At 43.9% G+C, this 16,179-nt stretch overlaps 2 protein-coding genes and 1 non-coding gene across 3 annotated transcripts; 1 reads left to right on the forward strand and 2 right to left on the reverse strand.

Moving 5' to 3' along the window:
- Nucleotides 1–1,407: 1,407 nt before the first annotated feature.
- On the reverse strand, nucleotides 1,408–12,878 carry pgk1 (phosphoglycerate kinase 1). Its single transcript, XM_086226200.1, has 11 exons — nucleotides 12,692–12,878; nucleotides 9,696–9,746; nucleotides 9,406–9,561; nucleotides 8,523–8,667; nucleotides 7,177–7,280; nucleotides 6,936–7,055; nucleotides 4,821–4,935; nucleotides 3,589–3,768; nucleotides 3,267–3,444; nucleotides 2,270–2,368; nucleotides 1,408–2,178 (listed from the first exon to the last, which is right to left on the reverse strand). Exons 1-11 carry the CDS (start codon nucleotides 12,754–12,756, stop codon nucleotides 2,138–2,140), a joined length of 1,254 nt encoding a protein of 417 aa, XP_086082326.1. The 5' UTR covers nucleotides 12,757–12,878; the 3' UTR covers nucleotides 1,408–2,137.
- Nucleotides 12,879–13,606: 728 nt separating this feature from the next.
- Nucleotides 13,607–15,546, reverse strand: cox7b (cytochrome c oxidase subunit 7B). The gene is made up of 3 exons (XM_086226201.1): nucleotides 15,415–15,546; nucleotides 14,521–14,636; nucleotides 13,607–13,822 (listed from the first exon to the last, which is right to left on the reverse strand). Exons 1-3 carry the CDS (start codon nucleotides 15,449–15,451, stop codon nucleotides 13,730–13,732), a joined length of 246 nt encoding a protein of 81 aa, XP_086082327.1. The 5' UTR covers nucleotides 15,452–15,546; the 3' UTR covers nucleotides 13,607–13,729.
- Nucleotides 15,547–15,732: 186 nt separating this feature from the next.
- trnal-caa (transfer RNA leucine (anticodon CAA)) lies at nucleotides 15,733–15,843 on the forward strand. Its single transcript has 2 exons — nucleotides 15,733–15,770; nucleotides 15,798–15,843. It is a non-coding gene; the product is annotated as a tRNA-Leu (tRNA).
- Nucleotides 15,844–16,179: the final 336 nt, after the last annotated feature.

Raw genomic sequence — 16,179 nt, forward strand, 5'->3', positions numbered from 1 at the left:
AAAGTTTGGACACACCTTCTCATTTCATGGTTTTTTCCTTATTTTCAAGACTGTTTACATTGTTGACTCTCGCTAAGGCATCAAAAGCATGAATGAACACACATGGAATTATGTAGTAAAGAAAAGAGTGTGAAACAACTCAAACATGTTTTATATTTTAGATTCTTCCAAACAGCCATCCTTTGCTTTGATAGCTGCTGAGCACTCTTGGCGTTCTCTCCGTGAGCTTCACGAGGTCGTCACCTGAGACGGTTCTCCAACAGTCTTGAAGGGGTTCCAGAGATGCTGAGCTCTCGCTGGCCCTTTGGCCTTCACTCTGCGGTCCATCTCATCCCAAACCATCTGGATTGTGTTTAGCTCAGGTGACTGTGGAGGCCGGGTCATCTGACCCAGCACTCCATCGCTCAGCCTGGGGGTGTGCTTTGGGGCCGTTGTCCTGTTGAAAAATAAATGATGGTCCGACCAAACGCAAACCATATGGGATGGCGTGTCACCGCATGCTGGTTCAGTGTGCCTTCAATTTTGAATAAATCACCACCAGTGTCACCAGCAAAGCCCCCCCACACCATCACACCTCCTCCTCCATGCTTCACGGTAGGAACCACACATGAAGAGACCATCCGTTCACCTTTTCTGTGGCACACAAAGACACAGCAGGTGGAGCCAAAGATCTCAAATTTCGACTCATCAGACCAAAGCACAGAATTCCACCGGTCTGATGTCCATTCCATGCGTTTCTTAACCCAAACACGTCTCTTCAGCTGGTTGCTTTTCTTTAGCCGTGGTTTATTCGCAGCTATTTGACCGTAAGGGCCTGATTGGCGCAGTCTCCTCTGAACAGTCGATGTAGAGACGTGTCGGCTACTAGGACTCTGTGAGGCGTTTATCTGGGCTCTAGACTGAGGTGCTGTTAGCTTGTGATTTCTGAGGCTGGTGCCAGCTGTGTGACAACACAACTGATGATCCCAACCCCATTAAGAAAGCAAGAAATTCCGTTCATGAACCCTGACAAGGCGAACCTGAGAGGTGAAAACCATTTCAGGTGATGACGACGGTGAGGCCGAGGGTTTGCAGCGCTGTCAGCAAAGCAGAGGGTGGCTACTTTGAGGAATCTAAAATACACAACATATTTCGTGTTATTTCACAATTTTTTCTTTGCTACATTATTCCATATATCTTGCTTCATATATTTGATGTCTTCAGTATGTATCTACAATGTAGAAAGTAGTAAAAATAAAGCAAAAACATTGAATGAGAAGGTATGTCCAGACTTTTGAGTAGTCGTGTGCAAGACAGGATGTACTTGTCAGTGTTCGCCTTATCAGTTCTCCTCCCGCAGTTTCCTGTGAACCCAAGCAGATAAATACATCAAAATGTATGAAGAAACTGGAATGAAGAAACTTCAGAGACATTTTACACAGGCGGCTTTATTGACTTGAACAGATCAGCAGAGATCACGTCTCAGTCTGAAGCTGCTCAGAAACTCACGACCAGCGAACACAGACAACCAGAGCCAACGGAAACTGTAACGTAGAAGTGCACAAACACACACACACGAACGGTTTCCCTCTATACACATGTGCATCTATGCTGAGCGTGTGCAGTGAAGTTCCAGGGTGGTTATGCAAAAGTGACAGTAACAGTACACACACGGGCCAGCGGAGGGTTGAAGAAGTGGAGGTGACGGCTCATCTCGCCCACAGCAGAAATCCTGGCGTGTCTGAGGGACGACAGGCGGGGGTGAAGCTAACCGTTGTCTTAACCCAGAGAGGCGCCATCTGCTGAGCTTCAGTCGTCCAATCAGCAGGAACAAGACACCTGATCCATTTTTTTTTTTGTCTGAATCTCTTATTTCCAGCAGTGTTAAATAAGGCAGAAGGCTTGAACTTGTTACAGATAATGTCGACTGATCTGAGGTGAAGGGACTTTAAGTCCCATGAATCACGACTGCCATCAAAATGCGAGACTCAGACAGATTACATGATGGAACGGCTGGTGAAGCAGGGTGTGTCTTTTGCAGGGAGTCCGGAGTAAACAGGAGTCTGGTTTAGTTGCTACACACCTCTCATTCTTACACACACACACACACACACACACTCACTCACTCACACAGTCACACCATGGGCTGATGGGAAGTTTAGACATTGCTCAGGGCATCCACACCAGGCAGGACTTTACCTGAAGAGAGAGAAACACACACACACACCTCATGTCAATGTATATGTTGATGTACTGTGCATGACCATTGAGTGTTCCAGCTGTCACTCACCCTCCAGCAGCTCCAGGCTGGCTCCGCCTCCTGTGCTCACATGGCTGACCTTGTCTTCTGTGTTCCACTTGGCACAGCAGGTGGCAGTGTCACCCCCACCTGGACATCAATCGCACACCATCAACAGGGTCGTTTCAAAACTTTAAAAGACTCACGATACACATATAGATACTTTAAGAGTACTTGAGGAAGTCCAGCTCCTTAAGACAGAGAACTTTCTTCTTAAATCCCACTCAAACTTCATTGAAGCTCAACAGCAGAGTCGGAGGGAGCCTTCAGTCTGTACTCTGTGTCCATTTCCTCATTATTTGTCAATGCTGCCTTAATGCTCATAGCTACAGACCGAAGGGAGCGCAACCGCCAGAAATCATGAGGGCATAGAGGAGGAGGCTGATAAACTGGCGGTACTTGTTTACGTGACCGTGTATAAATGTGTCAGCATCTCCTCCAGGTTTGCGGTTATTAGAAACTTTTTACTCTTCACTGCCATCTAGTGGATAATGTACTGCATCACATCCATACAAACATTACAGGTGCATAGAAATACGAGAGTGACAGTTAACAGTGATTTATTTATAGTTGCATGGAAAGATTTGGATCTTTTACTTTCTCTCTTGCTGTGTATTCTCATGTCTACTTGTAATGTAACAGGATCCAAGCAGGTGTTTTATTATCCAGCTGAGGTCACTTTTGTCCTGGTACCTAAAATGGGCCATAAGGTTCAATTTGGCCAAGCAGATGTAATAAATACATAACAATGTAATGTTATTTATTAAGCTTGTATCTTCAAAACCATCAGTGAAAGAACCAGAACCCTGATCTAGACAAACCCTCACCCCCAGAGGTCACCAGGTCCCTTCAGTGATGGTTGGAGGGTTTAAGTGGTTGCTGAACATATTCTTGATAGGAAATGGCAGACTGACCAGCATGTCCACAAACACACAACCCAACACACAAACATTTAGGTGTATAAACACTCCCCCCAGTTTTTTCTTACCGATAATTGAGACGCAGCCTGATTTGGTCACCTCCACCACTTTGTCCATCAAGCTCTTTGTCCCTTTTGCAAAGTTGTCCCACTCAAACACACCAACTGGGCCGTTCCACACAATCTGCTTGGCTCTGTCCACCGCTGCGGCATTGGCCTTACAGCTCTCTGGTCCACAGTCCAAACCCTGCAGAGGAGACAAGGCACCGCAAACTTGAACAGAGAGCTTGATGATCCTCTGGATGAGTGTGTTTTGCTAACTGTAAATTGGGGGCTTCCTTCACGAAGCGTCTGTCAGTGACTGAATCTCTGAACAGATTTCTCTCCTCACCATCCATCCAGCGGGGATGCCAGCAGCCACGGTCGCAGTGCCGGTGGCGGCGTGTTCATCAAACTTGTCAGCGGTGATGAAGTCGACAGGCAGCGTGATCTTGACACCGTTTTTCTCAGCTTTAGTCATCAAGTCCTTGACGATGGCAGCCCCTTCCTCGTCATACAGAGAAGTACCGATCTGGGGGGGGGTGACAATAAACACCAGAGGTTCTTTGTGCATTTTTACAGGAGGACATGTTTCATTTTCTACAATCTAAGGTTTGTCTTTATTGGTTTAAATAGCTTTAATTTCATTGAACATGAGTGCTGGGCGATGGGGTTGAAGTAATGATCAGTAGTTTCCTCCCGGTCAGTGTCAGTACCATTTCAATAATAGATCACCAAACTTAATCTATAATTTATGTGTTTTCACAATCATTTCCCGCGTAATATAAATGTTTAAAGTAATTTAACTTTCTCAATACTGGAGCAAGACGCACTAAGTAGGATGGCTTTCACTTTCTACGCTCCATCCACAAGTCATGGAGCTTCGACAGTAAAACTGACACCTGTGAGAGGGCGGGATTATTGCTACAATCATGACAAAGTTGGTGGTAACATGGTGTTGGTCCAGTGCTTCTGTTTCTTCACTGGGAGCTGAACGTTGCCCAGTGACGCTCGTCGATGTTCAAATAGACTTGTGAAACTACTCAGTGGTCTGAGCAGGATCCTGAACTTTTGGGTGATCCAAGTTTTGCAAAGACCAGCTTTTGTTTAAAGGCTGAATTAACCTCCGTGACAAAAGAACAGAGTTCTAGCCTGTATTGTATCTCACCTCCAAATATGTTGTGAAATAATAATAATGGCACTCTGCTCTTTCGTCAGAGGTCACACTGGTGTTACAGATATAATTCACAATCTCTGCTGACGCTGGCAGCTCACGTTCAGCAGTGAGCCCCACAGCCTGGTTCTGGTAAGAGGTCGTACAGAGGTCGTTCCAGGGGGACAAAAATCCTCTGCCACTCCAAAGTACTTGAGAATTTCTACTCATCAGTATTACTTCAAGGATTAAAATTCAAGTTGGCATTTGGCAAATTCAAAGCAATGACATTTTAAAGACAGAGCCATGTAATCCATTGTAATTTAACAGGTTAAAGACAATCGGAACTTAAAGTTACCAGAATGGAGAGGAAGTATGGCTTGTTGGGGGACTCATGCTGGGTTTGAATGTTGGTGGGATGATTCCCTCACCTCCATGTTGTTGAGGACTTTGAGGAAAGTGAAGGCCATGCCGCCGCCGATGATCATCTCGTTGACCTTATCCAGCATGTTGTTGATCAGCTGGATCTTATCTTTCACCTTCGCTCTGAAACACCGACAGCAGGAGGCAGAATGCGTCAGAATAGATAAGAACAGATACGGAGTTACTAGTGGATATTTTCTGTTTAAAAAGGTAAATTCTTGATGAAAATGGTTCATGTGAGATCATTTGGCTTCTTTGCAGCCAGGTTGTAAAGATGTAAATGTGTTTGGATCTTTCTAGCAGCCAGATTCTAATAATTGGCATTCAACCTACCACGACTCTTTACTGGAAAAACGGTGCTTTTATTTACCCAGTGCACATAAAATGGAAGCATTAAAGAAAAAGAGACACGAAGGAAAATGACTGATTTTAACAGATAATTAATGGACCCGTTGATTACGAGCATTTGCCTGTGATGGGACACTGGAACAAAGACAAACCCCTGAACAGCAGACACGGGTCAGACACAGAGCTGAGGCATGTAACTGAGATTTCTTCCAAAATGGATGAACTTCTATCAGGTGGACAATGTAGTAAATGTGCAAACCTCAATAACAAGTAATTTGACAGTTCAAGAAATATTCGAAAGTTAAATGAGAACGTAAGAAGGTAGTTGAATTATTCACCAACATGTCAGTCATTTAACATGAAGGATGAATTCAGCTGCCAGTTAGCTTAGCATAAAGACAGGACACAGACTGCTAGCTTGGCTCTGTTCAAAAGGGACAAAGTTTTCCTATCAGCACCTTTAAGAGCAGCAATAAATGTGTAATATTTGGTCCATAAATCATTAAGGTTTTTGTATGGATCACACACACACAAGATACTTTAAAGTGCTGATTCATTAACCAAGCTAACAGCTTCAGATTTATCTGCGGCATCCATCTTCTCCTGATTCTCAGCAGAGGCCACGATATCCCAACATGTCTGCACTTTTCATTTTTATACGTGTTGATACGACTTGTTTTGGGAACATAAATGTGGACAAACATGACTGCAACAAAAATCCAACGGTACATGAAACAGATCCGCGACTGCGACCTCACGTTCTCGGCTGCCTGTCTGACGAATCTGCTGTTGAACTTTCAGCTCGTCACTGGCTGATGATTACACACTCATGGTCAACGTCCTCCAGGATCAGCGGGAGAAGAAGGCGATTGGCTGCATCACTAATGCTAACAAGAGTGACGGACGCAGTCAGGACAAAACGGACTCTGACACGGGGCCGACTCAGCGCCTGCCACTGCCCTCCCTTTCCTCTGTACTCATTCAGTCAGAAGATGAGCAGTTAAGTAACTTTCTTCCACAGTTCCTGAAACCCCAGGAAACATCACCACCTGCTGAAAACTCCCATCTCTTACCACCTTAGATTTAAAGTGGCAGCATTTGCTTTTAATGTAGATCCATTTGTTCTTGCCTCAAATAGACTCTGTTCTCATAAGTATGTGATTTTAACTCATTCTTCCCCCCCAAAAATATAAATAAATCAGTAATTTGGGGGAAGTATTCCTCATTCTTCTGTAGTTTAATCTTTATCTGTAAAAATTATTCTTGTATTTCAGGATGAATGTGTATGTACAAAATATTAAATTGAAAGCGCATCGATGACAGGACTTGAAGTACATCCTCAGAGAGCCGGTAGTACCGATGCCTCATCCCACAGAAATCTACTCTGTGAGCAAGAAAAAACGCAAATATGTTAACTAATACTCCAACCTCAGTGTTGCTAGGTGTCTTGAAGTACTCTGTGACACAGCAGATGACATAATCAGCTTACTGTGGGCTCTATTCCTGGATGGTCACCTGCCTGTTATAAAAAGACACTGCCATGTAAGACTTCTGGAGAGGACAATGTAAACACTGCTCCAGCAGTAAAAGCAGGTTTATTAATGCCAGTGTTTCTCAAAGGTAAGAACCAAACATGGATGAATGAATGAACCCTTGTATTTTCTGAATCTACACTGTAAAAACCAGCAGGCTTCAGCATGTCTGGAGAAGCAGCATCCTCTTGTTTGGTGCTGTGAAGCATTGGAGCAGCTTTAAGAATGACTGACTGTCCTCACCCTCCGAGGATGGCCAGGAAGGGCCTCTGAGGTTTCTCCAGAGCCATGGCGAAATAGTCAAGCTCCTTCTTCATCAGGAAACCAGCCGCCTTCTGAGGCAGATTCACTCCCACCATGGAGCTGGAAGAGAGGAAGAGGATGTAGAGGAAACACCGGAGGTAAAGCAAGTTCATCGCAGATAAACTCTGCTTTTTCCCCACATATATCATTACTGTATCCAGGCAACCAGCACCCTGCTCACCTGTGGGCTCTGTGGGCTGTGCCGAAGGCATCATTAACGTAAACGTCTCCCAGTTTGGACAGAGACGCCCTGAAGGAGTCGATCTGCTCCTGAGTCGCCTTGGTCTGTGGGGAAAAGACAGACAGGAAAAAGTAATGTAAGCATGAAGGTGGATAACACCGACTGATTTTTCAACAAATGCAGCGAATCCCTGTGTTGGTCAAAGGAAAAACATCCCTTCAGTTGGGACAATTTGAGGAAACCGTTTCATAAAATGAATTCTTCTGCAGCTCTCAGGGGGAAACCCTGAAGGTTTACTACTGTAAAACTTTGGCTGCATCTATTCAAGTGCCTGCCTGATGAAAAGCCTCTCAGCTCACGATTCTGTCCGATATTGTGGATCAGGTTCCTGCTGCACTTTAGGAGGGGAAGGTCAAGACTGTGTGACTGGGGGCAGAAAAAGGTCAGGAGAACTCTTCACTCCCACCCAAATGTCAGCTCAAACTGCTGCATGCTTGAGTCAGGGCAGAGAGGCAGGCTGCATTATCCACGTCCCAGGTCTCTAGTCGGCCGCACTTGGGGGAAGTCTAGAATTTCAATGAACTTCATTTGCACGTTTCTAGTCTGTTGGAGGAAGCGGAACCACGCAAGGAGTATGTGCATACTCCTCAGAGAAATGCCAGAATCTTGCTGCTGTAAAGCCACAGTGCTGCGCTCTTTGTATATTAAACTAAAAATAAAGTCCCGTCTGATACTGTACTCAGAAACCAACCCACACAGGCTGCATACCGAGCAGGCTTCTCAGGACAGGAAAAGCAACACGTCCAGCTAGCATAGCCCACTGACCTTCAGGGTAAATGTCAGAAGGTCAAGGTTGCAGCTCCACCACAGGCCCTAACATTCACACAAAGTCTGAAGACTGCCCCGACTCTTGATACGTTTTTAAATGAAACCATCTGCATCTCATCCTGCTACTGTAATTGGATATAAATGGAGAGTGTTCTGATTATGGCCAGCACTCAGATGTCAGAGTCCCTTCCTTGTTCCATCCAGAGGTCTCAGGAGAGGAGAGACAGCACATTGAGGTGGTTTAGCGAAGAGGACGAGGAGGACAAAGCTGTGATCCTGTCGTGTTCGGTATAATCGTTAAAAACTGGTGCACGATAGGTAACAGGAGGTGATTCTGGGCACAGCTGGTCTCTGCAGCATCTCTGGCTATGAGCTCATCAGACGATGACGCAGCTGTTTCACTGCAGGGCTGCTGCAGCCGACGGCACTACCCTCCAACTGACCCAGCAGTGGGAAAATATGTAGAAGGCTCTTCTGCTGCGCGGCCTTTCAATCAGGCAGGCGTCTAGGAGACACACCTTGTTTCCAGAGGCGTCCTTGCCCTTCCCCTCCTCTGCGACATGGAAACGGAGGTTCTCCAGCAGGATGACGGAGCCGGTGGCTGGGTTAGCGCAGGCAGCCTCCACCTCTGCACCCACACAGTCCTTCATGAAGGTGACGTCCCTGCAGAGTCACAGAGTACCAGAAGCTTATGATGATGATGACTGTCCATCTCACATTCAAACACAATATTTTATGATCTCAAAAGAACAACAGTTGTCTTTGTGTGATGCTGAAAAATAATTATTTTAAGACCACTGAGCAATTACTGATTCCTTGTTGCACTCAAAAATATATCTTTTGAAATATACTGGGATTAGTTTCTTGAAACCAAAATAGTATAACAGTAAAACTTGTCAGCACATCCTTTTAGTGTTAGACAGCTCCCGCTGCTGGATCTTGTTTTGTAGTACCAATTTGGTCCTTAGGAGGCAACAGTGAGTCACTGCTGCACAAAGGTAAATCTGTGGCGTTTGTCACCAAGCAATCAAGTGTCACTGTTGGCTGACTGAGCGGCAGCTGTAGCCATGCCGTTAACTGCAATCACCCCCGAGTTCCAGCGGTGGCAGGAAAACTGGGACTACACATGAGCCACACCACATTCCATTCCACGCCGTAGCAGTATGAGGGCGCAGCCGCCCAGAGCCATGACCACCGCAGCCAACATGTGGCATCAGCAGGTATGTTTACACACTGCTGAAGAGAGCTCCACTGATACTGGAATTGGGGACAGATGGCAATCGTTGGTAGAAAAATTCCCCTGTAGAAATATCACCTGATATTTAAATATTGAGTAAATTAGGATCTCTCCATCTAAAGAAAGGAGCTCAATGTGTTGAAGAAACCAGGACATTGACTCACTTCCCCAGCAGGGTCTTCAGCTCGGCAGCAACGGGCTCCAGAGAATATTTCTCAGGCACGAAGTTTCCGTCAGGACGGCCCAGATGGCTCATCAGCACGACAGATTTGGCGCCATGATCCAAGCAGTGTTTGATGCTGGGAACAGCTGCCTTGATCCTGAAAAATCAAATGGATTACATGAGGTTTGCTCAATCCAAAATGTGAATGGGTCAAGAGATCAGAAGACTGAAGCAGCCAAACAAAACCCCACACAAAAAGAGCTGATTCTTAATTTTTTTTTTTTTTTTTACCTCTGGTTGTTTGTGATGTGCTTGTCCTTCATCGGAACATTGAAGTCAACCCTGGAAAAGAATAATCAAACGAATGAAAAAGGAATGGACCGCTGAGATGCTCATGCGTCTATGTTTCCTGTCTATTAATAATATATGGTACTGATACAAAGCCTCAGGGTCACATGACATGGAAGGTATTGAAAAACAAACAATGAATGCTGCATTCGAAAATTCGTACAAAATATAGGAGACAACAACATACAAATAAGAGCCATGCATAACGTTTCCTGTTCACTACCACTGTCTGGTACACAAGATGGCAGCTGTGGAAAAAAACAAAACAAATCCTGACCACTGCAGTATGCAGAAGATGAAAACACAATGAATCTGGCACTAAAACATTCAAATAAAATAAAGGGAGCAATAAAACACGTAAAAAAAAAAAAGGTGTTAATAAAAGTGTGTAGTAAATCTTGAATAAACATTCATCCAGTTGTGAGAAGAACTCGTCTGTGTTTGATTCAATCAGGACATGAAATAAGTTCAGGTTTTGAAATAAAGTCAAAAGTAAACTGGAGGTTCCCTCTCCTGTTTGGTGTATTGGTACGACGAGCGTCCAATTAGAGCTGCAACTATCATTTTAACACAAACCCCATCAACTATGAAGCTGAATTACCAAACACCCCAAGATTCATTTTTTCCTCTCAAATCTGATGAGTCGCAACCGCCACAGGTCAATTCTGACCCCTGTGGGAAACGCGTGACTCTCTGCAGCTCTCATCGTGACCAGATCCAATTGAGGCTTTTACAGTTGACAACACAATTCAGTTAATGGGGATCAAAAAACAGCTACAAAGACAAACCGCTGTGCTAAAATGTAATGGTACAGTCTCATCATGGCTTTTGCGATAAAACAGATCAAGGAGCAGAAATGGGTTTATAATATGACACAGGAGTGAGAGCTCATGACAGGATTTACTGCCTAAACACCTTCCAGCCACATCTGTTCACAGGTGAGCGCTGCTGGAGCTCAATTCTGAAACGCAAAAGGTTTTGATCCAAACTGTTCACAACAGCATTGACACTGCTCACCGAGCCGGATGCAAACTCAACAATGCAGTGGCGCACACTGGCAGCACATGAGAACATGCGACATCGCTCGTACTCCAGTCAGTTACATAACCCCCCCCCTCTGTCTGAGGACCTGATGCAACGAGACACACACGATAAGCCTGAATGGGTACACTCGCTGCCATAATACGAGCGAGCCATTGTCTCAGCCGAAAACCCAGCAGTCAGCAATTCAGCAGCTCAATGGCAGGCTCTCTATCACAGACAATACAGCAGATTCTGTGGAACAATGACAGGTAAAGTCAATAACGGCATTTCTGTAAGAAAGGCTAGCTGGTGCAAATGTAAACTGCACCGAGTGATGCTACGGCTAAGAAGGGTAGGCACACCTGACGCCTGTCAAAAAAGTCAAAGCCTAGAGGCGGGAGACATAGATTTCAAATTGTATCATGAAAATTCAAGATATTTTCTGCAGAGACCGAGGGAATGGTGATGCGGTGACATAACGAAGTACCTTGCTGGCCACGGGTCACATAAACATACAGTCTTCAGAGATCAGATCAAATAAGATAAGATAAACCTTTAATCGTCCCACAGTGGGGAAATTTACAAATTTACAGAATAACACTTACTACTGACCGCCATCAAATAGGAATCAGTTCCAGCACTGCTACTCAGGGCCTGATGCTGACACTGGTATATAAGGGTATTAAAAAAAAATTTGTTTTGGAAAGACACTTGTGACAAAGATATGTATTGGAGGCAGGACATATCATCCAGGCTCTACTTCTATTGGTTCAAATTTTTGAATAATAAATCAAAATTTCCAACAACTTTCTTCTGTAAAATGGGAAAAGTACATGCTAATGGAAAAGAAAAAAAAAGTCTTACTGAGTGTGTTTTTAGGCTGATATGATTTGCACAGCCATGCAAGCCTCGGCTTGATTTGGCGCCAAGCACATTTCTGTCAGGCGCTGCCGGTTCTCCACAGCAACGTCACACCCTCCCTCACTTTCATTATGGACCAGCAAGTCCCTGCACTGCTTCAGCTTCATGAAACGTGCTCTGCGTGCTTCAGCAGGCGTGGGTGTGATCCGAGCTTGGTCATTATTCGAGGGTCTCACTGTGCAGTAAACTGTTGCAAATGGACATGAGCAGCATTTGACCTTCTTGAGCACTGAGGAGGTGTTGCTGGCTGGGGGCTGCCGGTGGTGAACCTTGTCCTATGCCTTCTGTCATTGCATCACCAAGCCAAGCAAACCAAAATGGGCCTCTGACATTTACAGTGGGTGTCAGTTTCCAGTGCATCTCCATCACCCCTGGCTATTACAGCCAGAAAGACATATCCAGTGGGTTAATGTCCAACAATGTAAAATACTGATACATAACTGCATTTTAGACGAGTTCAGCCTTCCTTTTAGAATCATAAACGGAGCCAGTAAAGCTAAATTAAAGAAGCAGTAAAAGGCAAATACTCATTTACTTCTGAAGTAATCTGATAATTTTGAGGAATATTACGTAAGGCACCGCGTGGACGAGCTCCGGGCTAATTCAGATGAATTTATGTTAAGTGATTAATTTGGCTTTGAAAGCCAGATTCCTACAGTGACGTCTCTACACGTGTCTGTGAGGGAGTGACTGTACAACATCTCGGATGCAGTTGCATCCATGCAGCATCGCCTCACAGGCACGTAACATGGACAGAAAAACGTGACAGCTAACAAATTCACTTCCTGTCGTCTGACTAATGGAAAACAAGCGTTCCCACGCCGTTAACCATCACCTCACTGGCACCTCAATTAAACCGCTCCACAGCAAACGGCTCTGTAAACGTAAAAGGGGAACGTAAACTGGCCAGAATGTCCGGCTAACGTTAACTAATCCCATTTCCGATTAGCCGCGTTGGGTTAATGCAAATCACTAGCAAAGTTTGGACGACTCACCTCATGATGACGCGCTTCCCCTTGACGTCCACTTTATCCAGTGTGAGTTTGTTAGACAGAGACATGTTGCTTTGCTTTGCTGGGTCTTTCCTTGCACCTTCCTGGCTGGGTCTCCTCCGTTTCCTTTCGGCCGGCGGCTGGTTAGCTCCCGAATGACAGCAGTGACCTTAGCACAGCGCGAGAGACGCGAGGGTGGGCGGGGAGAAACACACCTCCCGCAGCTGATTGCCTGCTGCGGAATGATAGACTCGCATTTGATTGGACGCAGTCGCTATCCGTTAAATGACGTAAATCATCTCGCTCTCTGATTAAAGTGCTCTGCTTCGATTTTGAGGTTTTTTTTTTTTTTTTTAAACTTTAATTGTTTTTCCATATTATTTCATATTCCTCATATTAATTTATGGGAAATTTTATTTTTTCAACTATTTTTCTTTTTTCTTCATTGTTAGCAGTAGAGTAATTAATTAAAATTCCCACTTATTAAAGACTTAAGACAACCGGGTAAGAATACTCAGAGGTACAGTATAAATCATCTGTTGTGTTCATGTGCTGGAAAAGACATTTGCAGCATTGCTTCAATATAATTTTTGTGCTTTTTGGATTACCTGGTGCATTTATTTTTGACTCTATCCAAATCTTACTCAACCTCTCTCCTGTGCCTTGTAGGTAGAGTTAAAAAGGTGCATTCCTAGATATGTTCAAAGTAGCAAGTTCAAAGATTGTAACTTTAGTGTTTTCAAAGATTTTATACATTGCTGAGAGTATAAAAGCTTTCCCTTCTGCAACATAGATTCAGAGAATAATACGAACACGCTCATTTTTCCTTCCGTAAGTTAGTTAATTTATAAATATTCTGACAGCCATGATAACCCATGGCAGGCACTCTGCCCTGAGAATACTCAAAACAAACACATAACCAGTAGAATTTCATTTTATTGGACAAAATAACATGTTGGAATAAACACAGGCATTCACTGTCCGAACACTCAGATATTCATTATTCATCTGTACAGTCTGAAGGATTAGCATGGCCTTGCTTCACTCCTCCTCCTCCTCAGGCTGTCTCCAGGGTTTAGGTGTGATTCTCCCAACTGGGGACAAATTCCAGGTGATGTCACTCTGAGACAGCACCTGCACAAACACATGAAACTTAGCTTAAGAGCTAACAGTTGAATCAAATACATTTTCCAGTGTAAGACTTGTACGCTGATAAAGATTTGAAGTTGTTCTAGAAACAAAGACCCTTGAGCTTATTCAAAAGGTCAGCATTTTTTCCTACAACGATGGAACATTTCAAGACTCTTCTGAAACTAGTGAAACTCACCATTTATTCGCAGAGACGCTGAAGGGAAATGATTTGATCCAAAGTGAATCATTCCATCAACCTTTCAGCCCAAATTGCTGGTGCTGTGCAATGTTTGATGACCGCCTCATTTTGCCCCACTGGTTATACAAATATGTTAATGAAACTAATTGATTTGATACTCTGGGACCCTGCACCATCTGCCTCAAATGTTGTGGTGTAAACCCCACCTCCTCAAAAAAAACAACAACCAAAAACAGCACTGTCATTTGGTTGTAAAGAATGAAGAATAACAAAATTTGACTAGAATATGCAGCTCTCACTCCATTTTGTATACTTGAGTTCAGTTTCAGGATTTCTGACATGACCTCCTACTCCCTCGCTTTCCAAGACCTGAGGCGTCTGCTGCATTTATTGCCTCACTTGAAGATAAGACAATGGTAGTCTATGTCACATGCTGTGAGTTGGCTGCCAGCTCCGACTGACCCTAAATGAATGCGGCTTGGCATAACATGACAGTACTCACCAATGACCAAATTCCTACACAGAAGACAAACCCACCGACCAGCAGACCGTTGCCGTACTTGTAGTGAAAGTCCTTTTTGACACTGGATCCATGCCTCACCTGCCGCACTGCCTGACCTGGATAACAACCAAGTAGATATGTTATAATACTGTATGGAAGCCACTTTATCTGGTACAAAGTAAAGAGATATACTAAATTGTGCAGTCGTTTTTGAGTTAAATCTTGATTTAAATATGATCTCCAGCCGGCAGCCATGGTGATTTGATGTTTATAGTGACTAGACAAAAACTGTAAATAAATGAATAAAGTGTGGAAATAAACTATAGGGTCCTCATTCATAATCCCTTCTCTTTAACGTTGAGGATGTTGACAATATAGCTTTGTCTAACCCATTCATATGTCTGCAGTCAAAATTAACATTGTTCAGTAATTGATGTCATCTTTAAAGTCTCTTTGAGAGCGGCACCACCCTCCAGGGCAAGTAGCTGAACGTGCTTTTCCTCAGAAAAACGGCACATTTCCTCTTGACAGTAAAATAATTATGAACACAGAAGCTAACATTAGCTTGAGCTGCCACAGGTGAACAGGTCACTGATGCACTACGTCATACGACAATAAAAACAGCCCTGTTAAATAAAAGTCAGACGTTGAATTTTAACCTGAATTGCTGACGGCCATGAAAGAAATTTGATTCAACACTTTAAATCACTATAACAGTATAAAGGCACTCGTGTTGAAGCTGCTGGTATTAGCAGGCTAATGTTAGCACGCCAACTGACCACGGTCACCGACCGAGGGCAGCGCTGAGAAAAGCAGACGATAGGAATCAAAATGTCGACTGAACAGAGCACACCAGCTACAACAATGCGAGTTAAAGAGCTTTTTTTTTTTTACCGGTGATGTTCACAACAGATTTTGCAAACCGGTACATGTTCGACTGATGTCTTCAGATACCCTTGAAGAACGAAGTGTAATATGGCCACCGCACGTACTAACAGCGGAAATTACGACGGTAGATGTGAGCATGCGCTGACGTAAAAAGAGCGTAAGACGCAGTGAAAACACAAATTTATGCATATTAGTGAAGTGACAGACTCGAGGGAAAGGAACCCAGGCCATTTTCACAAATGTAATAAGTACAATAATAATAGACGTTCCGGATACTCTTAGTGTTTTAAATAAAATGTTATCTGACGCTCCACTTACCACCGTGTCAGGATGGCCGAGTGGTCTAAGGCGCCAGACTCAAGGACGCGATCCTTCCGTAGCAACGGGAATTCTGGTCTCCGAATGGAGGCGTGGGTTCGAATCCCACTTCTGACACATACTTTTTCCAAGTGACGACTGTGTCACTAATGGTGAGTTTATAAAGAAAATACTTAGTTCAGTCACTTACTGTAACTGAACTTTTCTAAATTGTAACTAAAGTAAATTTCAAATTTTAATTGTTAAACTCACAAAATCCCATGTAGGTATATATGAGTGACAAAGCTTTACAATGCTAGCAGAAAAAAACAAACTTTTAGGGTTAGAAATTACAACTGTACACAAAAAAGCCATTTCCTTCCAGGAATATATTTTTACTGCTTTTGTCTGTTTTAACACCAACTGCAGAGTTTAAAATCCCCAGATGGAGATGATGAGGAATAGTTCAGACAT

The sequence above is a fragment of the Aulostomus chinensis genome, chromosome 15, assembly GCF_037954235.1.
Source record: "Aulostomus chinensis isolate RoL2024-O1b breed Wild chromosome 15, RoL_Achi_v1.0, whole genome shotgun sequence".
NCBI lineage: Eukaryota > Metazoa > Chordata > Actinopteri > Syngnathiformes > Aulostomidae > Aulostomus > Aulostomus chinensis.